The 23,288-nt window shown below is 37.6% G+C and overlaps 1 protein-coding gene across 3 annotated transcripts in view; it reads left to right on the forward strand.

Moving 5' to 3' along the window:
* Positions 1 to 22,653, forward strand: part of G3BP1 (G3BP stress granule assembly factor 1) — a 38,034-nt gene extending 15,381 nt beyond the window's left edge. For all 3 annotated transcript variants that reach the window (XM_004737775.3, XM_004737776.3, XM_013048934.2), the window contains 10 exons: positions 2,487 to 2,568; positions 3,045 to 3,218; positions 5,682 to 5,772; positions 7,378 to 7,471; positions 8,654 to 8,855; positions 10,326 to 10,427; positions 10,845 to 10,956; positions 11,160 to 11,288; positions 12,059 to 12,168; positions 15,505 to 22,653. In XM_004737775.3, the coding sequence (XP_004737832.1) occupies positions 2,487 to 2,568; positions 3,045 to 3,218; positions 5,682 to 5,772; positions 7,378 to 7,471; positions 8,654 to 8,855; positions 10,326 to 10,427; positions 10,845 to 10,956; positions 11,160 to 11,288; positions 12,059 to 12,168; positions 15,505 to 15,711 (1,303 nt within the window). In that variant the 3' untranslated portion in view covers positions 15,712 to 22,653. The remainder of the gene's footprint in view (positions 1 to 2,486; positions 2,569 to 3,044; positions 3,219 to 5,681; positions 5,773 to 7,377; positions 7,472 to 8,653; positions 8,856 to 10,325; positions 10,428 to 10,844; positions 10,957 to 11,159; positions 11,289 to 12,058; positions 12,169 to 15,504) is intronic.
* Positions 22,654 to 23,288: the final 635 nt, after the last annotated feature.

Consider the following 23,288-nt stretch of genomic DNA (forward strand, 5'->3'; position numbering starts at 1 on the left):
TGAGTAGTTTGAAGATTGAATAAGCCACAACATTCCATTAAGCCAAAGCCTAGTCCAGAGCAAGGCCCCTACTCTTTAGTTTTGTGAAGGCTGACAGGTGACACAGCTGCAGCAATAGAGTTTGAAGCTGGCAGACATTGGTTCATGAGGTTTTAAGGGAAGAAGCTGTTTCCATAAACTGAAAGTGCGAGGCAAAGCAGCAAGTGCTGATGTGGAAGCCGCAGCGAGTTCTTCAGAAGATCTAGCTAAGAGAATTAATGAAGGCGGCTACACCACACAACAGATTTTCAGGGTAGATGAAACAGCCTTATATTGCTGGAAGTGATTCATGGGAAGATGTCAAAATATCAAGATGAACAGGAGTGAAGAAGTTGATTCCAGCCCTCATAGATGATTTTCATGGGTTCAAAACTTTAGTGGCGGAAGTAACTGCAGATGAGGTGGAAATAGCAAGAGAATGAGAATGAGACGTGGAGCCTAAAGATGGGACTGAATTGCTGCAATAACTCTAAGACTTTAACAGATGAGGAACTGCTTATGGATGAGCAAAGAAAGTGATTTCTTGAATGGGATCTACTGGTGAAGACTCTGTAAAGATTGTTGAAATGGCAACATGATAGGTTATTATATAGAATGAGTTGTTAAGGCAATGTCAGGATTAACTGAGGATTAACTCACAGTTTCGAAAGAAGTTCTGTGAGTAAAATGCTATCAAACAGCATCACGCACTGTAGAGAAATTGTTAGTGAAAGGACGAGTCAGTTGATGGGGAAAACTTCATTGTTGTCTTTAAGAAATTGGCATGGCGGGACGCCTGGGTGGCTCAGTTGGTTGGACGACTGCCTTCAGCTCAGGTCATGATCCTGGAGTCCCGGGATCGAGTCCCGCATCGGACTCCCAGCTCCATGGGAAATTGACCTTTCCTCGTTCATGGACGAGTCTCAATTGAAAAAAAAACTTCAAAAAAAAAAAAAAAAAAGAAATTGGCATGGCTACCCAGCCTTCTGCATGTTCCACCCTGATCAGTCAGCAGCCATCCACATTGAGGTAAGATCCTCCACTAGCAAAAAGATTGGGACTAACTGAAAGCACAGGTGATGGTTAGCATTTTTAGCAATATAGTGTTTTTTAATGTATGTGCACTGTTTTTATAGAATTACTGTTGCACACTTGATAGACTATAGTGTAGACATAGCTTCTGTATGCACTGGAAAACCAAAAAAGCTTTTCAACTCTATTTATTGCATTATTCTCTTCCTTGTGGTCTGGAACAGAACTTGAAGTGTCTGTGAGATGATGCCTGTAATGAAAAGTGGATTAGCCAGGGGCGCCTGGGGGGCTCAGTGGGTTAGGCATTTGCCTTCCGCTCAGGTCATGATCCCAGTGTCCTGGAATCAGGTCTTGCGTTGGGTTCCTTGCATAGGAGGGGGTCTGCCTCTCCCTCTGCCCATCTCTCTCCCTGCTTGTGTGTGCCCTCTCTCTCTGACAGGAAAAAGTGGATTAGCCATCAGTGAACTGATTCATTGGCTCACTCAAGCCTTTTATAACTTTAAAATTTGCAGGGTCTACTTGGGGTAACTGTGGGCCCTAATCTGTCCTCTTTTTGGGAGGGCAGACAGAACCAGGATGTCGAATGACGTGTATGGGTTCATTTGTGAAAAGTTGTATACCTGTAGTGTAGCTATCAAGAAATTCTAATAGCAGTTATCTCTGCATTGTGGCACTTTTGGTTGTATCTGTGTCAGGTTTTCCTGATCCAGTATTAAAATGAAAACAAAACAGTTGAGGATATAGATGAATTAAAGCTATGGGAACTTAAAATTTGAAGCTCTTAATGCATCAGCAGAATTGTTAAATTACTTTTAAACCTTCAACTGCATGAGTTACTGGGTTTTTATTTTATTTCACGTTAAGTAGGCTCTGTGCCCATCATGGAGCCCAACGTGGGGCTTGAACTCTCAGAACCCTGAGATCAGGGTCTCAGCCGAGATCAAGAGTTGCACTTAAATGACTGAGCCACACACCTGTCCAGTAACTGGGTTTTTCTTGGAAACCCCTCACGTGCATTCTCAGATCTATAGAAGGATTGGATTCTCCAAGCCTATGAGAGGGTATAGATGGCCTTACCTGTATCTAAACTGCCTGTTGGCTTCTAGAGTGAAAACAGAAACTTCTGTTTGATTCTAAGTATCCTTCCTGACATGAACTAAAAGATCTTTACCAATACAATCATCCTACTATGAAATCTGGAGATTATGTCTTATAAAATAAGTGTTCTGCCTCATTGACCAAATCTGTTTCTGTTCAGCAAATATTGAATGACATGAAGGAAGGGGGTAGATTTAAGATTCCATACAGAGATGAAAAAGAAAACACATCTTGCTTTCAGGAGTCTGCCATTGAGGCAAGTGGGTACCAAACAAAAAATAAGTATCTAGTCTTAGGCTACTTGAAACTGACAAGAAAATTGTCTCTCTGTTTTTCAGGTTTTATGGAAAGAACTCTTCTTATGTCCATGGGGGATTGGATTCAAATGGAAAGCCAGCAGATGCTGTCTATGGACAGAAAGTAAGCATCCCAGGCTTTCTGCAGCTTGTTAACGCAACTAAAAAATAACCCATACAATTGAGGCAGATATGTATTTGGTAGATTTACTGATACTTAAAGATCAAATTTCCATATTTCTTTTTTAGAAATTTTGGTATTCGTAATGATTTGGTAAATACAGCCATTGGAAAGCTCAGAGTGTCATATTTGTTCATTTTGAATCCTGTAGTCTGAAGGTTTTTTGTTTAGGAGATATTTTGTTTTAGCATGAGGATCATTCATTTAAACATTTTAGGTATGTCAGTTCAGGACAGTTTTAAAAAGTTCAAGGTGGTCACTGGGAATAAACTGTTCTAAGGCAAATTTAGAGTATGGGCTGTGTAGTTTGTAATTTAAGTATGCAAACTAACTCTACTTGTGTTGTATCAGGAAGTTCTTTGTTGTTGGAAATTGTGTAAATGTTACGTAAGTCATTAACTCCTGCTTTGATTCCTTAGGAGATCCATAGGAAAGTGATGTCACAAAACTTTACCAATTGCCACACTAAGATTCGCCATGTTGATGCGCATGCCACTCTGAATGATGGTGTAGTGGTCCAGGTGATGGGCTTGCTCTCTAATAACAACCAGGCTTTGAGGAGATTCATGCAGACATTTGTCCTTGCTCCTGAGGTATGAAAAAAGAAACAATGAAAGTTTGTGCATATCTTTTAAGAAACTATTCATTTTGAATTTCAAACTTAGAGAAAAGTCATAATAATAGTACAGCAATTCATACTCCTTACCTAGAACTACTGCTAGCACTTGCCTATATGTTTGTAATTCTTTTTCTGTTTACCTGTCATTTTAACTCAAAGTTATTTGAAAATAGGTTGGAGACATCAAGCCTAGTCATCCTTAGATAATTCAGTGAGCATTTCCTAAGTGTAAGGTATACTCTTTCATAACCATAGTACAGTTACCAATTTAGGAAGTACTGATGTTAATACAGTTAGGATTCTGTAGCCCATATTTAAATTTTGGTGTTTGTTCCAGTAATATCCAATGTATTTTTTTTTCCTGGTCCAAGATTCAATCTGAAGTTACACATAATATGGCTGTCATGTCTCTTCAGTCTCCTTTAATGTGCAGTAATTCTTTTTTTGTTTTTTATGGCATTGACATTTTTAAAGAGCGCAAAGTACTTTGTAGACTATCTCAGTTTGAATTGTCTATTTCTTTATGATTAGATTTAGGTTATACACACATTAGTCTTTTAGTGCCTCACATTAGGAAGGCACTGGATGTCATTTAGTCCTATCTATTAGTGATGTTAACAATTAATGACTAAGTTAAAGTGATGTCACCACGTTTTGCCACTGTGAAGGTAGCATTTTTATTTTTCTTAATAGTAAATTGTGGTTGCTGTCTTTGAGACTATCTTGTTCTTCATCAGACTTTGCTAGTTTTAGCATCATTGTTGCTGGAGTCACCTGCCACTCTGATGGTAATAAATGGTGATTGTCAATTTCTATCATTTGGTATTAATTAGTTGGCATTTTACAGTACTCTGCCTTCTATCTGCTGTTATTTGTGGAGTCTGTTTATTTCATGGATTTAAACCACTAATTAAGGTCTGTGAACCACTAGTTAATGTCTAAAATACCCCAGATCTATTAAGTCTGAGCTCCTTCAAGCTGGCTTCTGTTACTTGTTTTGGCAAAGGGACCACTTCATAACTTTTGTGAAACAAGATGTTTTAGTCTCATCTCGGACTCTCCGTGCTCCAGCCCTAGTGCTTGTTTGGCATCTGCTATTTCTTCAAGGAGTCCTGGTTCTTTTTAGTTAACCATGCTTGTCACGAAAGGGCCACACGTTTATGTTGAATAATTACATTTGTACTGTCTTCCTGACTGGTGCAGACTGAATGGAGTCAGGGCACCTATCTGCATAAGCATGTAGAAGTGGCTCAATAGCGATTAGATGTTTTCTCTAGCATTGTCCTTAAGATAATTTTCTGTCTGGAATGATGAATCTAAAGCCCCATTCTTTTTACTGTTAGAATATACTTATTATCTTTTTACTGTTAGAATATACTTATTATCTTTTTGAAAAATTACAGGTTTTTAGTCATGAATTTTTTTTTTTTTAAAGATTTTATTTATTTATTTGAGAGAGAGACAGTGAGAGAGAGCATGAGCGAGGAGAAGGTCAGAGGGAGAAGCAGACTCCCCATGGAGCTGGGAGCCCGATGCGGGACTCGATCCCGGGACTCTGGGATCATGACCTGAGCCGAAGGCAGTCGTCCAACCAACTGAGCCACCCAGGCGTCCCTAGTCATGAATTTTAGAGGATGGCTTAGATTATCTGTAGAATGAACTTGATGGACTTCTAACTATACAAAGAATCATGTGGAATATGATTACCAATTTTTCCAGTTAAAGTTCCTTTTCCTGTTAAAGAGGAAGAATCTAACATTATCTTAATATGATGCATTGTTACATGAACTGTCTCAAAACAAATACTAATACTCAAAGCTGTAAGATGGTTTTTTTTTTTTTTGAGGGGGGGGAACAAATGAGACAGTGTTAGACACTGAAGACCTAGTTAATGACATAGTTGGATTTATACTCTGATGTGTCTTACCTAGTGTGGGCACACCTTTCAGCTGTACCATCATTGAGTGCTTATATCAATATTGTTGGATACAGATTAAAGGAATTTTAAATACCTGTTGTGGTTGGTAGTTTGTATTTATTGTTCAAAAAATGATTTGAGGTATGCGGCATCTTATATACTTAGACTTTTACCAATGTTTGGATATTCGTCTGGTGGTATTTTAAGGAAGCAATATATTTGACTGTGGTTTTTAATGGCTATAATGTAGAGCAGGGTTTTTCATGGTGTTACTAATAACATTTTGGGCAAATAATTTCCTTGTGGCTGGCTGTTCTTGTATTGTGGGATGTTTAGCAGCACCCTTGCTCTCTTTTCAAGCTTCAGTTGCACTCCCCATGTGAAAACTGAAATCTCTCCAAACACTGTCAAATGTCTTCTCTTGGTGCATATTTTCCATAGCTGAGAATCACTGGTGTAGGGTGGTTTGGCTTTTTGAAAGTCTGCTGAATAAATGAAAAGTTTTTGTTCGCATTGCAGGGCTCTGTTGCAAATAAATTCTACGTTCACAATGATATCTTCAGATACCAAGATGAGGTCTTTGGTGGCTTTGTAACTGAGCCTCAGGAGGGTAAGTTACTTGTCTAAATTTTTTTTTAAAATTTTTTTTTTTGATGTCATGCAGTTGACTTGAAGAGAGTGTGGGTTTCTTGAATGTTTTTATTACAGTCTATATTCTTCATTTATAACTTCTAATTGTCAAGATGGAGGAAGGGTCTGAGTTTTTATACCTGTGTGGAACTAATAGGTTAGCTTTTTTCTGGAAGACCTAAAACTCCTTAGTAATAGGTAATTACTCACTGCAACAGTGTTAAGCATTTTTGCCACAGTTTCCACGGGACACCATGAAGTCCAGATGATACCTTCATCGGAGTGGGGTTCATTATAGGAGTGGAACCTTAAGTTCAAGGAATCAAAATCTTTATAATGGGCAGTAAACATACCTGCCCTGTGCTCTGGAGGGAGACACTATTTTTCTGAGGCTGTTTGCTGTATAAAATGTTCTTTAAAGATAGTTTGTAACAAAGGGTAGCGTTGCCGTAGTTGTAATATGTGCAGATACATGAGAAACCCATGACGAATTGTCTCTAAACACTAGTTATAGTCAGTATATTAGTGTTTTCTATGTGGCTGAAATGAGTCTTAAGTGCTTTATATTTACTGTGTAATACAACAGGCTTATAAGTAAGTACTTTAAGTACTGTTTTCATTTAATGGATTAGGGCACTGAGATGCAGAGAAGTAATTTGCTTGATACTGTATAGCTAGTTAGGTGGTAGAGCCAGCATTGGATTATGGACAGTATGACCTCACACTCCCATGTTCGTAACCCAAACACTGTAATAGCCTTAATTCTGTCCTTAGAGCCTTTGCCATGATACCACCAAATTGCTGCATTTGCTTTATTTATTTATTTATTTCATTACTTCTTTTTATTTTAGTTTTGTATGTGAGATAAGTGATTCCATACTTCCATGTAATACTGTTGCTCATTACCCATACACATACACCTCTTAATCCCCAACACGCATTTAACCCATCCTTCCACCCACCTCATTGCTTTTTTGATAATGATGAGCATTGTGAAAGTGAATATAAAACTGAACTATGAACAACATGGAGCACTCCACACACAACCCCCCCAAATTGAAAGTCCCAGTGTAACTTTTCATTCTACAAAAACTGAACTGCTAATAGCCCATTGTTGACTGGAAACTTTACTGATAACATAAATAGTCAATAACACATTTTTTGTATATGTATTATATACTGTATTCTTAAGGTAAAGAAAAGGAAATACTGTTAAAACCTTTATAAGGGGGAGCGCCTGGGTGCCTCAGTCATTAAGCGTCTGCCTTTGGCTCAGGTCATGATACTAGGTTCCTGGATCTAGCCCTGAGTCGGGCTCCCTGCTCAGCAGGGAGTCTGCTTCTCTCTTTTCCACTCCCTCTGCTTGTGTACACTCTCTAGCTGTCTCTGTCTCTCTCTGTAAAATAAATAAAATTTAAAAAAAAAACTTTATAAGAAAGAGAAAGTACATTTATAGTACTGTAGTGTATATATTTGTCAAGAATATATAAGTGGACCTGCATAGCTCAAACCCTTTTGTGCAAGGGGCACCTGTATTTGAGAATTAAATAAGCACTAATTACTTGAAATTTGTTTTCTTACACAGAATCTGAGGAAGAGGTAGAGGAGCCTGAAGAAAGACAGCAGACACCTGAGGTGGTACCCGATGATTCTGGAACTTTCTATGATCAGACTGTCAGGTAAGAAAAACTTTGTTCAGCTGTCAGGAGCTGCATGAGAATTTGATTGTCTTGTTTTCCCCTTTGTTAGAGGGAAGTCATATTCTCTCAGAATTATGTCAGAATAGAACAGTAATTTCTTAGAAAAAGGTTTTGCTTTTGATGATCTGAACTGGAAAAGTGCTATGACTTGCTTGGCAGTAAGTGAAAAATAGGTTCTGGGATTTCTTATCAAGTAATACATGAAGGCATTGCATTAGGTGCTTTGGGGGGCATAAATTTGTTCAAGGACTTAAAGATCAGGCATACATTGGTAAAAATTCAGACATGAATTAAATAGCAGTTAGTTTCATTAATTAACTCAGACACTAAATGTGTGACTGTTTTAAGCTGTGTTTTTTCCTCTGCATCCAGAACAGAAATTTGTTTGATAGGAATAGAAATGAGTATCTACTAGATGCTATGTGATATGAAACTGTTGGTGTTAGTATTTCGTGATTAAAGGATATTTTTATGTATTTCTCAAGGTGTGGTGATGGACTATAACCACATTACTCACCTGGGTTGCTGGTTGAAAATAATCTGTTGTCCCACCAAAAACATGCCAAATGCCCCCCCCCCCCGAGTTTCCAGGGGGAAAACTGCAACATTAACATTCATTTTGATTTAAGAGCTAGTATTCTGAATTGTAACTGGTTTCTTTATAATGAGAGGCTTTTTTGGTGGTAAAAATTGCATAATATAAAATTTACCTTCTTAACCATTTGTAAGTGCACTGTGTAGTAATGTTTATATGCACATAATTGTGCAGCAGATCTCTAGAACTTTACATCTCACAAAACTACAACTATACCCATTGGAAAACTCTTTTCCCCTTCCTACAGCCTGTTAATCTTTTGTTATGTGTGGTAGGTAAATTGTGAGAGTTTCTGTGTTGTAACAGAAACCATAATTTGGTTCATTTCAATTTATTTTGATGTATTTGCTTATCAGAATTTAGAAAATCTGATTGCAGTTAAGATTTGGTCATTGATTGCTGTATGAAAAAGTTGTCTTGTTAATATTCAGATATGGAATTCCTAGATTTTTTTTGGAGAGAGGGAGCTATTTTTTGGTTCAGGTCTCTATAGTTAATAAATACTTGGGAATTTCTTGCTAAATCAGTAGAGGCAGAATGATATTTCTCAAATTTTCCTATGAAAGCAATGACTTAGAAGAACATTTAGAGGAACCTGTTGCTGAACCAGAGCCAGATCCTGAACCAGAACAAGAACAAGAACCTGTTTCTGAAATCCAAGAGGAAAAGTCTGAGCCAGCACTGGAAGAAACTGCTCCGGAGGATGTGCAGAAGAGTTCTTCCCCAGCACCTACGGACATAACTCAGACAGTACAGGAAGACTTGAGGGTATGCAATGTGTCTTTATTCTTACTCTGTTTCTGGTTTATTTTTAAAGATCTTTCTTTTCCTTTATTATTGTTACATTGGCTTTTGTAGGCACACTTTACGGTTCAGGGAAATTTCTTACGTATTGAGCCATACCTCAGATAAGAAGTAAATTGCATATCATTTTATATAAGTAACTGTCCTCCTCTCCCAAGGCAACTTGAATACTTTATATTAGAGCAGAAATTTCAGATGCTATTTTATCACCATATCCTTAACCTCTTATTTTTTAAATACTTTGTTTCAAATCGCGACTTGTTTCTTAAAACCAGTAAGTGATAGTGTATCTTTTTGAAAAATATCATGGCACAATAGACTTATTCCTGCTTTTTTCCTGAAATCTACTTGAGGATAACTTTACAGTAGAAGTAGAAACAAACTGTGAAATGTAGCTAGTCTTCTAATTAGAATACTTGATTTCAAAAATTTTGTAACTTTTCAGTTAATCCTGAGTCTCCTCAGGGTGATGATAACTGAAATCACAGAACCTTTACATTTGATGCTCTGTGAAGGAATATGTTTTAATGCCATATATATATATATATATATTAGACAATAAAAAGATATATATATATATATATATATATATATTCAGGGTTCTTACGCCATTTATCAGTTAATTCAAGTGCTTCTGTGCTAGGCGTTATTCTAGGTATGGGAGCTATTGGTAAAACATAGTATTCTTGGTCTCTCTCTTGCAGTGATTAGGGGAGTAGGAAAGAGAAATGTGAAATGACTTAAGCTTGCAGGTAGAAAAGTAGGTTGGAATGGGAAGGTGCTGTTGTTGTCCTGGAGAGAAATACTGATAACCTGGGGTTAAGGTTGTGGCAGTGAAGATAGAAGATAAATAGGAAGATTTGGTAAATTTGATATGGATTGAAAAGGTGTTAAGGTAATTCTAAAGTTGTCATTGAATTGATGCTTGTACCATCAGTTGGGGGAATCATGGGAGAAAGAGCTGGTTTTGGAGGGGAGAATTTTCTTAGATTCACAAACCTGAAATTGAGTGAAAAGAGCTTTTTTTTTTTTTAAGATTTTATTTATTTGACACAGACATAACGAGAGAGGGAACACAAGCAGGGGGAGTGGGAGAGAGAGAAGTAGGTTTCCCACTGAGCAGGGAGCCGGATGTGGGGCTCAATCCCAGGACCCTGGGATCACAACCCAAGCTGAAGGCAGACGCTTAACTTACTGAGCCACCCAGACGCCCCAAAAGGAGCTTCTTAAGATGCTAAACCTTTCATTTTTTGTTGTACTTACTAGTCCTAGGGAATTTTAGTACTAAATTTTCTAAGTAGGAGGAAAAAAAGGAATCTCGAGCTACTCCATTCTACCTGTGAAAATGTGATTCCTATATAGAAGAAATGAAGAACTAACAGCTTTTATATTCTTTTGGTATGGGTAATCAACTAATGTTTTTTGTTCCTTTAGACATTTTCTTGGGCATCTGTGACCAGTAAGAACCTTCCACCCAGTGGAGCTGTTCCAGTTACTGGGATACCACCTCATGTTGTTAAAGTACCAGCTTCACAGGTGAGTTTCTAAGCTTGTATATTAGGCACATTTGCCTGTATTTCATGTCATTAGGTTTCATTGTAGGTTTAGAGAATGTTGGAACTGGTACATAGAGAAGAGGTGGTTTTTTAGTAATTTTGTGAGAGAATTGTCATTTTTTCCTTTAGATTTATTTATTTGAGAGAGAAAGCATGAGTGTGCTTTTGTGCACGAGGGGAGGGACGGGGCACGCCCACTCTGCACTGAGTGCAGAGTACCGCATCGGGCTGCATCCTGGGACCCTGGGATCGTGACCTGAATCGAAACTCAGCTGACAGCTACCCAGGCGCCCCTGTCATTTTCTCTTTTAAACCTTATTGTCAGCTAAGAAACTTTATAAGAAAAAAGGTCAGCTTGCTTTGTTTTTAAACAGAAGTTTACTTCTACATTTTTCAGCCTCGTCCGGAGTCTAAGCCTGAGTCTCAGATTCCACCGCAGAGACCTCAGAGGGATCAAAGAGTGCGAGAACAACGAATAAATATTCCTCCCCAGAGGGGACCTAGACCAAGTAAGCGCCCAGAAGGGTGACTTCTCTAGGTGGGGGGGAATACGAGGTGAGAGCTTGTTTCTTAGGGGTGGTTGATATTTTCTACTTTAAAAAATTCTGGAGTTAATGGAATTTCCTGGGTTTAGGGGTGGAAAAAAATATTATTGAATGAAATAGTCACTGAAAATTGTCTTTCTCTGTCTTTCATTGCTGTTTTTGTTAAGTCCGTGAAGCTGGTGAGCAAGGTGATGTTGAGCCCCGAAGAATTGTGAGACACCCTGATAGTCACCAACTTTTCATTGGCAATCTGCCACATGAAGTAGACAAATCGGAGCTTAAAGATTTTTTTCAAAGTAGGTTGAGTTTTATTTATTTATTTTTGATTTATACATTTTTCTTTTTTTTTAAGATTTTGTTAATAGAGAACAAGAGACGGAGAATAAGTCAGGGGGAGGGGCAGAAGGAGAAGCAGACTCCCTGCAGAACAGGAAGCCCAACCTGGGATTCCATCCCAGGACCCTGGGGATCATGACCCCAGCTGAAGGCAGACACTTAACTGTTAGAGCCACTCAGATGCCTTAAGTAGGTTGAGTTTTAAACACTTGATTCATCTAATGCAGTGTTGTCCAGTAGAAGTACATAAGACACATACATAATATTAAGTTTTCTAGTGGCCACATTTTATTTTATTTTTTTAGTGGTCATATTTTACTTTATTTTTTTTTAAAGATTTTTTAAAAATTTATTTGAGAGAGTGGGAGAGAGCATGAGAGGGGAGAAGGTCAGAGGGAGAAGCAGACTCCCCATGGAGCTGGGAGCCCTCTGGGGGACTCAGTCCTGAAAACTCCAGGATCATGACCTGAGCTGAAGGCAGTCACTTAACCAACTGAGCCACCCAGGCACCTTAGTGGTCGTATTTAAAAAGTAGAAAGAAACAGGAGAATTTAAGTATTTTACTTAACTCAATGTATCTAAAACATTTCAACATGTGAAAATGAGAGATTTTGTTTTTCTTTATTACGTCTTTGAAGTCCAGTGTGTATTATATGTAATGGCACTTCTTATTTTGGAATTTGGAATTGTGTTCTAATCAGTTATTTGAGAATCTGTGTTTCTCTTGCAGGTTATGGGAATGTGGTGGAGCTACGCATTAACAGTGGCGGGAAATTACCCAATTTTGGTTTTGTTGTGTTTGATGACTCTGAGCCTGTTCAGAAGGTCCTTAGCAACAGGGTAAGCAGTTTTTCATCTTGATTTTTTTCTTTATTTTGACAGGAGTATCTTGGATCTTTGAATGTATTCATCCTTCAAACTATGTCTTAGGAGTAAAGTACAGTTAGTTCCCACATGTTTGGGTAATAAATTCCATGATGATTGGCCATAACTCTTAAAAGATTTGCCTGAAAGTTTAACAAAACTTCTGTCTACAATAACTTAATTTTGGAGCCATTGAATGAAAAAAGATTGAAATAACTAATAGTTACCAGTGCACTGAAATTTATGCAGATTTCTTTCCTTGAGTGGGTTTCTGATTTTGGAGATGAAATACAGTGTTAACCTTGAGCGGCGATAACTTAGGAGCCAGCTTCCTCTGGGCAATTTTGATATATGACTGTTTTCTGGGCCTAACTATGAGGAGCTTCTCCTTTTATTCTCTGACTTGTCGAGGTTGGAGTCAGCCTGCCTGGAACCACTTTTATTAACAGATCTCTTCTTACCAGTCACTTTCTAATAATAAGAGGGATTTTGTAGAATTGGAATCTTATTACTGTATAGTTCTTAAGGAACCCTTCCCTTCCCGCACATCTTTCATTAGTAAAAAATAACTTTTTAGTATTAGTCGTAGTAGTAGTAGAAAAGAACAAAAGTGTAAATATTTATTTACTGAGATGGGTGTGTGAGAGTTTAAAAATCTCACTTTTTAAAAATGAGGTGATGGGGCACCTGGGTGGCCAGTGGGTTAAAGCCTCTGCCTTCGGCTCAGGTCATGATCTCAGGGTCCTGGGATCGAGCCCTACATTGGGCTCTCTGCTCAGCAGGGGGCCTGTTTCCCTCTCACTCTCTGCCTGCCTCTCTGCCTACTTGTGATCTCTCTGTCAAATAAATAAATAAAAAAATCTTTTAAAAAAATGAGGTGAAATTCACATAATATAAAATCAACCATTTTAAAGTGTAAAATTAGGGCTTTTAATTTTACATATTGTTGTGCAACCTGTCTTGCTAGAAAACATTTTTATCAGAAGTAAACTCTTCATTAAGCAGTCCTTTCCCGTATCCTCTCTCCCCAGCCCTCGGCAACAACTAATCTTTCAGTCTCTGCAGATTAAAACTACACATTTTATTAATCATGTAGATCATTATTTCCCAGAGGTTCCACAGAATCTGATGTTCTTCACAGTGTTGATGGTTATATATAGTATATCGTTTAATGTTGTGGTTCTAACGTTATGTGAGCCTTAATCTGTGACTGTGTATTTATCTTTCAAACTATTCAGCCACTGTTTTTATGAAGCATCTCCTGAGTAGAGAATGGTGGCTTATCTTAGCATAGCCACAGCATACTGAACTTGGAAATGTCCCATAGGCTTTGTGCATAAATCCATTATTCAGCATACAAAAAGGATCCAGTGGCCAGTCTTTTTGGTGCAGGCTTGAATTCATCCTTAGAGGATCTGTTATTCTCAATGGGCCAAAAGAGGTCAGACCTGGTAACTGGCTTCTTAGTTGTCCAAGGTTAAGAGGTCTGTTTCATTTAATGTACCTGGATAAGCCCATGCATCTTTGTGCATGAGAATATTTTGAAATAAAATTTACTCAGAAAGGAGTTGTCTGTTTGGTACATTTTTCTCATTCAGATTGCTTCTGCCCTTTTGATAACAGCTCAGAGATGTCTTCAGTTACAATCTTTTGAAACATACCCAGCCCCAACCTCTCTCCCCTTATCTTTCAGACTTTAATATGGTTTTATTTTTTCATTGTATATAGAATATTGCCTGGAACAGGGCTTCAGATTAATATGTGAAGAGATTATATAGTGTGAATATCAAGAAGTTACATAAATATTTTTAATATTGTAGTATTAACATATTTATAAATGTACAAGTACAAATACACATTTAATCAGAATTTTATTTTTTAAAAAATATTTTATTTGAGAGAGGGAGTGTGAGAGAGGGCATGAGCAGAGGGATAGGCATAGGGACAAGCAGACTCCCCGCTGAGCAGGAAGCCCAACATGGAGCTTGATCTGGGATCATGACCTGACCTGAAAGCAGATGCTTAACTGACTGAGCCATCCAGGCACCCCTAATCAAAATTTTAAATGTGTTACTATTAGAATTCTAAAAAGGCCTTTTTGGGGTGCCTGGGTGTCTCATTTGAACATCTGCCTTCATCTCAGGTTGTGATTCCAGGGTCTCTGCTCAGCAGGGAGCCTCCTTCTCTCGGCCTGCCGCTCCCCCTGCTTGTGATCTTTCTCTGACAACTAAATAAAATCTAAAAAAAAAAAGGTTTCCTCCTCCCTCCCATTATGCAGGTTTCTTAATGTGTACTTTCACATCACTTCTTTGTCCTTTGGGAGCTTCAGGTGAAGCTTGCCTTTCCCTCTTCTTACTGTGTTGGCACTCCTACCATACTCTCTTCAATAATTTGTATTTGTACAGAAATAGCTTCTGTAAGACTGATGACCGTGGTGTTTGACTGGCTGTAATATAGCATTGTGGTGTAAAGTGTATACTTGCCTCTCAGGATGCCTTCATTTACATTCAGCTTCCATCGCTTATTAGGTTGTGACCCATGTGTTAGTTCCTTAACCTTGCTGGCCCTTAGTTTTCTCATCTCTCAAGTAGATGTAATGATAGCCCTCAGATGGTTGTGAGTGTTAAGTGAGATAGTAGGTGTGAACTATACAGAACACTTCTTTGCAGAGTAAGCAGTGTTAGATACTTTAAAGAAAGTATCTTAGAAAACCAGTGCGTGCCAGTGAGGAGCATAAATTGAGTTCATTGGAATCTCGAGTAACTGTTTTCTACTTTAGATCTGTTTGGCTAAAAGGAAGGCCCAAGATGTAGTGTGGATGTATCTTTTTTACCTTTGCTAAGCTCTGTTATCTTTATTTAATCTTCAGTATTTCCCCAAAATTTGTTAACACAAATAGCATTCTGTTACAGTTCTGTTTAGATGAAATTAATGATGTTTTGAGATAGATATGTACTTCCCATAAATCATGTACAGCAGTCTTCACATTAGATGATGATGGAAGATTATTCTAAATCCTCAAATCCATGGGGAAGGTGGCAGTTCTTGTTTATATTACTCTGTTTATGTCATTCTGTGGGAAAATAAGATTTGCTCTAAAAAGTGCAATGAGACTTACTTGTGCTGCCATGTTGTAAATTGTCTTCTTTCGAACTAGCTTGCATATTACCTGTTCTGAGTTGGAAATAAAAGCAACTGAGAATGTAGCTGAATTGTAAGCTGCTGGTTCTTCGTAATAGCTTTGTTTCTTTTATATTTGGTAGTTGGTAGCCCATGAGCTCTGTGTAAGTCTGCTTACCTTGATTCCTACAGCCCATCATGTTCAGAGGTGAGGTCCGTCTGAATGTGGAGGAGAAGAAGACCCGAGCTGCCCGGGAAGGGGACCGTCGAGATAACCGCCTGCGGGGACCTGGAGGCCCTCGAGGTGGGCTGGGTGGTGGAATGAGAGGCCCTCCCCGTGGAGGCATGGTGCAGAAACCAGGATTTGGAGTGGGAAGGGGAATTGCTCCAAGGCAGTGAATTGCTCTTCATTGATCTTCACGCAGCAGTACAAATCTTCTAGCTCCTGCAGAATGGTGAATTTCTTACTACACCAGCGTTTGGTATCCTGGAGTTTGACCCAAGTCTATTATAAACTGCTTAAGTTTGTACAATTTTACTTTTTGTGTTAATGATGTGTGCTCCCTCTCCTGCCCTTCCCTCTTCCTCACCTTTTAGTCCTTCACTTCCAATTTTGTGGAATGATATTTTAGGAAAAACAGATTTTTAAAGAAGAGAAAAAGACTGAATTTCCTTGCTTTACTTTGCATATACAGACTGGATTTTTTTTTTAACAGCCGTTTCCCCAAAGGAATGTGTCTTGCTTATTACTGACATTTGGTATGTTTCATTCATTGGAATATTTCTTATTTTCTATGTGTTTCAAAAGCCTGTGAGAAACACAGGTTTTGATAAACATTTTGAAGGCAGGAAAAATCCAAATTGTTTCTTCTTTGAGAGTCACAACTACCTTCTGGTGTGTAGAAATTGCCATTAGAAAAATTGACAGTTTTGATTCTTGCTGGTATGGTTAAAAACTGAATAAAAGGTGTTAGTAGAATATTTTTTTTCTTTTGATATGTGATCACAAAACAATTATAAGCCTACTGTTTTTACCATTTAAATTGTGGGATAGGTTTTAAATGTCTAGAATGCAACTGATTTAGATTTCTTTTGAAGTAGAGTGTTTTTCATGTTTAATTTGTATTTGTAAAAAAAGAAAAAAAACCCCAAAAAACAAAAAAGAAACCCCAAAATCCAAATAACACAAAACCAGAGCAAAACTGTTGTGCCTTCTATTTATCTTTGATTCCAGCCTTGGCAGTTGTTTAAAGAAAAATTAAAAAAAAAAAAAAAGTCTAGATTTGTTTTATCAGGTGTAGAGTATGTTGGGGATTGAAGAATCCCTCTTTCACCTGGTATATGTTCTGTTCATTTGTTCTGCCTTATTTTTAAAATTGAGTTTCAAACTGGAATGCCTTTAAAGGACAGATATGCTTCTATAGAGGTCCTTTGACCTAAATAGTCCACCATTTGTATTAAGTTTTATTTCGGTATCTATTCAGAATCCTAATCATAGCCCATAAAAAGGAATATGACTTTAATATTGGACTTTGTGGTTGAGTGCCCGTTTTTTTTCTTTAAATCATAGCCATATGGTAAATTTTCTATTTTGTTAATGGTTATCTTTTATTGATGGGCATGCAGTGGGTGTTTCTTGGAAATGGCCAATTTTTATTAAAATATTTCTGGAAGAAAATTTAACCTGGCAATATAGACTAATATTCGTTTTACATAGTATGTTAATTTTTTGAGTGCTGTGTGTGAGGTGGGTGAAGGTTTTGTTTACACATTTGTGAAGCAAGCCTTTGTGTGATAACTTGTCATACTAATTGAAGGACAACGAGGTTGTCAAATTTAACTTATTTATTTTCTTAACAGTTTCTTAACAGTGTTCATCATTAGGACTGTTTGAGGATAGTATATGAGTAGGAATAGGAATGTTTGTTTTGCTGTTTTTGGGAAACTGTAGGTTTGCTGAAGGGTGTAGTCTTAAACTAAGATGAAGTTTGATATTATCAGTCCTCAGTACCTAAAATATTTGAAAATTGGCAACATCTCCTTCATAAAGACTTCTATAACTGAGTCACATGGCTGTTTTTGGGTCAGCTTAAATAACTATTTGGTAACCACTTCATTTGGCCCAGGCCAGTGATAATTGGAAGACATTCAGCTTGTACTTTTGTAGCTTATATTAAGCCTGTGGTGGAAATAAAAAAAAAAACTTAGCTGGAGTTGTTTTTGAAAAAAAAATACTAAGTTTTAGTAACTCTAAGGGTCATAAATTATGGATAACCTAGAAATCATTTTTCACAAGTAAATGTTAATCCATACATTTCACTAGGCATTTTTTCCTACTGAGTAGTTAAAGGGCACCACATAGATGCAGTGATACTCAGCCCAGACTGTTAATACATCCTAGAGGACACTTGGAAATGGGTGAGATTTGGGGAGGAGGGAAGAGGAGTCCTACATTTGGCATTTAGTGGGTAGGGCCAACAATGCCAAATGTTTCACAGAAATAAAGCAAACTCCATTGAGATCATGGGTATTTCTCATTCCCTATAATACATGGAGGATGGAGGGGTGGATGGGGACAACTGGAGTAAAGACTCAATTCTATGAAAAATAGCCTCAGATAAATGAATTAGCAAATAGAAATCTCTTTCAGGAATTAAAGTAACATCTGCAGGGAATTGATAATCTCATTTTCCTTTATTTGTACCCACGTTGTGGTTTTTAAAGAAATATTTGAAGAGGTAATAACAATATGCTAGTTGCTTCTTGTAACTTGTTGCCTAAGCTTAGAAAACACAGGGTTGCTTCAAGTAATTTCAAGCCATCAGCATGGGATGATTGTGGAGTTTTAAATAGCATTGGACTTTATATGTCAGATTAAGCATCATGGTTAACACTGTGAAGAATCCTAGTATCATTGTTTACATTATTGCTGATAGAATAAACATGATACCCTAGATACTGTGTATTCACAAATGGAGAAAGTGAAAACAGGTTAGGGCAAGATTTTTTATAGGCAGCGTCAGCTCATCACATTCAACCTTTTCAGGATTTTAAAATACAACTTTTTGTCTGTAAGAATGACGCAATGTGCAGTTACTTTCTGCTGAGTTTTAAACCCTTCACCCATGAGTATTTTAGCTAAGTAAGATTAGTTTGGGTCAATGGGTCTTCATCTTTTAAGATCTTGGGCCTTAATAAAACAATTTGTTTTCTTTTGTGGTGAGGTTGGGCTTTACTTGTCTATTCCTGTGTTCTCAACTTTGGAGCTATTGCTGGGAACAGTGAAATGGGTAATCCAAAAATCACTATAAATGGCTTTGGGTTGTGGGTAGGTTACTACCACAGTATTGGTTGAACTGTGCTTTGGTTTTAGGTTGGAAAACTAATTTTCACAATTACCCTGTGGATTAGGTGCTATTTTTTCCCCCAAAGTAATAGGTGAGGAAATTGCATCAGAACAGTTAAATTTTAGGCCTTGAAGTGATCCATGTAGCAAGGAGCAGATTGGTCTCCAAAATTGACGATTTTTCTCTAGAACCCTAATGTGTACCTATTTATGTTTGAGTGATAATACTCAAGAATAGGACACGATCATAATAAGTTAATACAGTACAGAGACCGGAGGCTGTAAAACATTCAGAGGCAGGTTAATGTTACTCTTCTCCATTTCCTTTAAGGTACACAAGATAAGGAAACAATGGATTTTGCAGGGCTCCTTTTGATTTGTATAGATGGTGGTAACACAGTAACAATGACTTGTTCTTAGGTTATTTTCTCGTGTTTTAATACGTGTAGTACAACCTTGAAATCTGGATGTAGAAGGTAACAATATTTTTATAATATCTTAATCCAGGTGGATTTATAGCAGTTGTGTTTTGTTCTTATAACTGCCATCCTTGATACTTTTTTCATCCCTTTATTTGAAAACCCTTGTAGAGTTTAATAGTTTAGTGGGAAACGTGGCACTTTATAGAAAACAGAATCTATATGGAAATAATCTTTCTATGATGTTTAAATTTATAGACCATTGTTTATGCTGAGTGGCTTGTTCCTTTTAAGTAAATAGTTGCATTTGTCAAATCTACTGATCTACAGATAACTTGAAGTTTCATTTTCACGCAACTTAAAAGAATTTCTGCAAGAACTGCATACAAATGAGATGACTTTGTAATTTTGAACCTTGTAAAAAAGATAACTTCAACATTTATTTGAATATGGGATTCCAGATAACTGCCTAATATACCACAGATGGGTGGTGGACGATTAGAGTCTTCTGCAAATGTTTTAGAAATCTCAAAGAAAGTGTTAGAAATTTAGCAACATTTTGTGTGGGAAGTTGCTGATCAAGTAAAGGCCACATGGCACTAGATCAGTAAAGATTTCTGGTTTTAAGGTAGTAATACCTTTGGGATTTGTATTTGTTGACCGTGATATCGAGGTTCTGGGGACCATAGGTAGGCTTATGAACTCTTACAAGACTATATTAAAGGAGAAATGGTAGCACATGTGAGCGAAAACTTACTTAGTGAATATGTAGCTCAGGTTAATGCTGAAATTAGTCTGATTTGCTCATGCTTTATGAAACTCTCTCATTATGGCCTGAATGAGTAAAAAGTTGATTAGCAGTGGTCTAAAAAACCCATGGTTTTGGTTTTGGTTATATTTATTTATTGGCTTAGAATTAAGGTTGTTTACTTTCTGATCATATGACTTGCCTTGAAAACCTTGGACAGTCTCTGCTTCTCCAGTTTCCACTTGAACCTGGTAGTCTTTTGTTTGTTTTGTTTTGTATTGTTTTTAAGTTCCCTACAAGAGGAGCGTAGTATGGGAAATCAGTTTCATAGTTACTTCCATAGACCATGTGACCTGGCTAGTTACAGAAAGCTGTACATGTTGAGTACTTCAGAATATGGCCAATGTCAGATTCCTAAGGGATTTATAGCCATCTAGTGGGTCTTCATCTTTTCAAAAAGCAAATTAAGGGATGTTTACCAAAAATTCGCTATTGACTTTAGTAAGTATTTATTTTTCAGAAACCTGCTTATGGGATGTTTGCCTATATTTCTGGTAGTAATTAGAGAGATGGTTTTATCTCTTAATCTGGATGTAGGCAGTTTTAACTATTGCTATAATTAACTACCTTAGTTACTGATTTTCCCCCCAAGCTTTGATGTCACCTGTTGGACTTTGGATATGGTATAAATTCTTAAATGTTTTTATGAAGTGTGTATACACTGATTTGGCTCTTTTAAATGAAGACAGTATACCAAAAAACTGGCATAAAGTAGTTAGGGGAGAAGATTCTTTAAAGATTCAGTGTATGCTTAAGTAGATTATGTAGAACGCATCATGTTACAAATAAGTTTATATAGGTAGATGTTAGATTTTGAAGAATGGGTAGAGGTGGAACTTGGCTGATGGGGGAACAATCGTTTGTGATTCATATGGGAAAAAATCATAATTCTAAGTGAGGAACATCAGATATTTAAAGTTCTTCTTCCCATTCTGATTATTAACCATAAGGGGCAGGAGAGACTCGTAGAATTCTTCGAATCCTAGAATGTTAGTGCTGGAAAGGAATAAAGAATTTTGTACATGCACTTCATTTTTCAAAAGATCGATGGCTCAGAGAATGGCTTATTAGCACAGAGTCCCAAATTGGCTTGTAGAAGTAACATAAAGCACCTTCAGGGTCACTACTCTGCCCTAGGTTCACTGTAGGAAGCCAGGACTGTTAAGAGGTCAGGATGTGGGAGAAAAGGGAAAGAGCCACATTTTATATGCTTATTCAGTTGCTTCTGTCGCTCAGTTTTCATACCCAGTTTTTCTCTGTTTTCTTAGAACTGTCTTAATGCCTAGTTCCACCAGGGCCTCTTGTCTAAGGACATTATGTTGTGCTCCCCTCAGGGATGGGTTTACTACTAGCTGTCAGAAAGCTATTGGGTATCCTAATGTGTTAATAGCTGAAACTCAGCTGTAATTTTCTCCTAAATCCTTCAGCATTTTGCATTCTGTACATTGTGGTGCTTTTCCCACCTTGTATTGTTATAACTGTAAGCTCCTAAGGGGCAACAATTTGGTCTTAGGCATGTACCCTGTTTAGTGCCTGGCAGCGCCATGTCCGTGTCAGGGTCCTAATCTTCCTTTCCAGTGATTTCTCCCGTTCTTCATGGAGGTGTGATGCTCCAGCCATGCTAAACTACTTAGAATTTTTCTAATACGCCTTTGCTGATTTTTGTGGCTTCAAGTGCCTTCTTTCTTCCCAGAAGATAGATTTGCATCTATATCCCCCCCCCCCTCACCAGATCTCTTGCCATCAAAATTACTTTTTTCAAGACCCAGTTCAAGAGTATTTTTCTTTTCGTAAGAGAAAAGATTTGCAGCAGGAGTGGGGAGCCCCCTTTTTGGGGTTGATTTGGCCAGAATTTGAAGTGGGGAGCAAATTCATTCTTGTCTACTTCCCTTCTACATTGTCCCTTCCTGTTTGAGATTCTTTCCCAACCTTCATTTTTTAAAGTATGTGTTTATAGAGCACCTTAATACCTTCTTCTAGCTCATCGTTTACCCCTTCAACTTACAACTAGAATGACCTGTATTTGTTTTACTACCTTATTAGACCATAAGGTCCTAGAGGAAAAGGACGGGGGATCATCCCTCTATTTCACCAGAAGGTACAGTGACTTCCATGAAAGAGTCCTTAAAACATGACTCATTAGGTTGAATAAATGTATTTGTTTTCATTCTTATAAGTGAGGCATGTCTAGAGATAGGACTTAATAAATTGTAGGCGCTATGACAATTCATAGTGGAGGGATTTGTTGGGGAGTTTAGAGGGGTGGGCAGAGGAGGGAGGAAGTCACTGGTCTTTCCGAGGTACTTCCATCTTTGGTCTGGGTGATAGGCCATTTCTTTCTGTGCCCATTATATCCAGACACTTTGTTCTATGCGGAAGAATTTTATGTGCCAACTTTCTTTTCGCAAACCAAGTCCATTGTTCTCTCAGTTCATGTCATCACCATGCCACAAGTCTAAGTCCTCTGCTGCTTTTTTTTCTTACTCCAGCTAAGTCCTGTCAGTGCTACCTCAAGTCTTTCATATCTTTTTCCTCCTCACTCAGATAATCTCAACGGCCTCTCAACTTCCTTTACCTGTTCTGACCCCCACCCTACCTTAAACACAATATTAGATTCATCTTACTGAAACATAGCTCTGACCATGTATCCCATGTATGTGTTCTATCTCCCCTACTAGACTGTAAGCTCCTAATGGGCAGGATCTGTGTCGGAGTCATCTTTGTATCTCCCATAGTACCTATCAATAAATATTTCTTGAATGAACCAACATAAAGCCTTGTCTTAAGTGAAATGATGTTTTCCAGATTAAACGTAGGTTCCTCTCTGAGGTAATCTCAGTACTTAAGAAGTTTTTTTCACATATAAAGTTGCTTAAACAGTAACAACTATGAGTTAACCACAGAGAAAATTTCAGAAAACTTTAATTTTTTTTCATTGGAATCAGCATGGATATATGTATATGGATGGTTCAATAAATATATATTTATATACATGTATCACAGAAATTTTACATTACATCTTCAAACTGCGGAAATAGATTTTTTTTAATAAGCCAAAAAATAACTGCCATAACTTTTATGATTTCATGCAAAAGAGGGGGAAGAGTAAGGGGTACAAGGGAATTGGTTGCTTCAGGTGAAGAGTCCAGTAAGAAGTAAAAATGTTACATTAAGGAAGCGATTGCTTAACACGCTGCTTAAGGTGGTAGCCAAACAGATCCTTAACTGCAGCATTAAGGCCATACCAAGTTTATACATATATACAAAGAAATTTCCATATAAAAGACATACTATCACATTTTCTTGTGGGAAAGGATGAGGAGCTTTGTGAGTAATTCTGATCCAATTTTCCAGACCAATTAATTGTTTAAAACGTCCCGAGGCTCCTTCTAAATCTCTTCTA

The sequence above is a fragment of the Mustela putorius genome, unplaced genomic scaffold, assembly GCF_011764305.1.
Source record: "Mustela putorius furo isolate JIRA1106 unplaced genomic scaffold, ASM1176430v1.1 tig00000407_pilon_pilon_pilon, whole genome shotgun sequence".
NCBI lineage: Eukaryota > Metazoa > Chordata > Mammalia > Carnivora > Mustelidae > Mustela > Mustela putorius.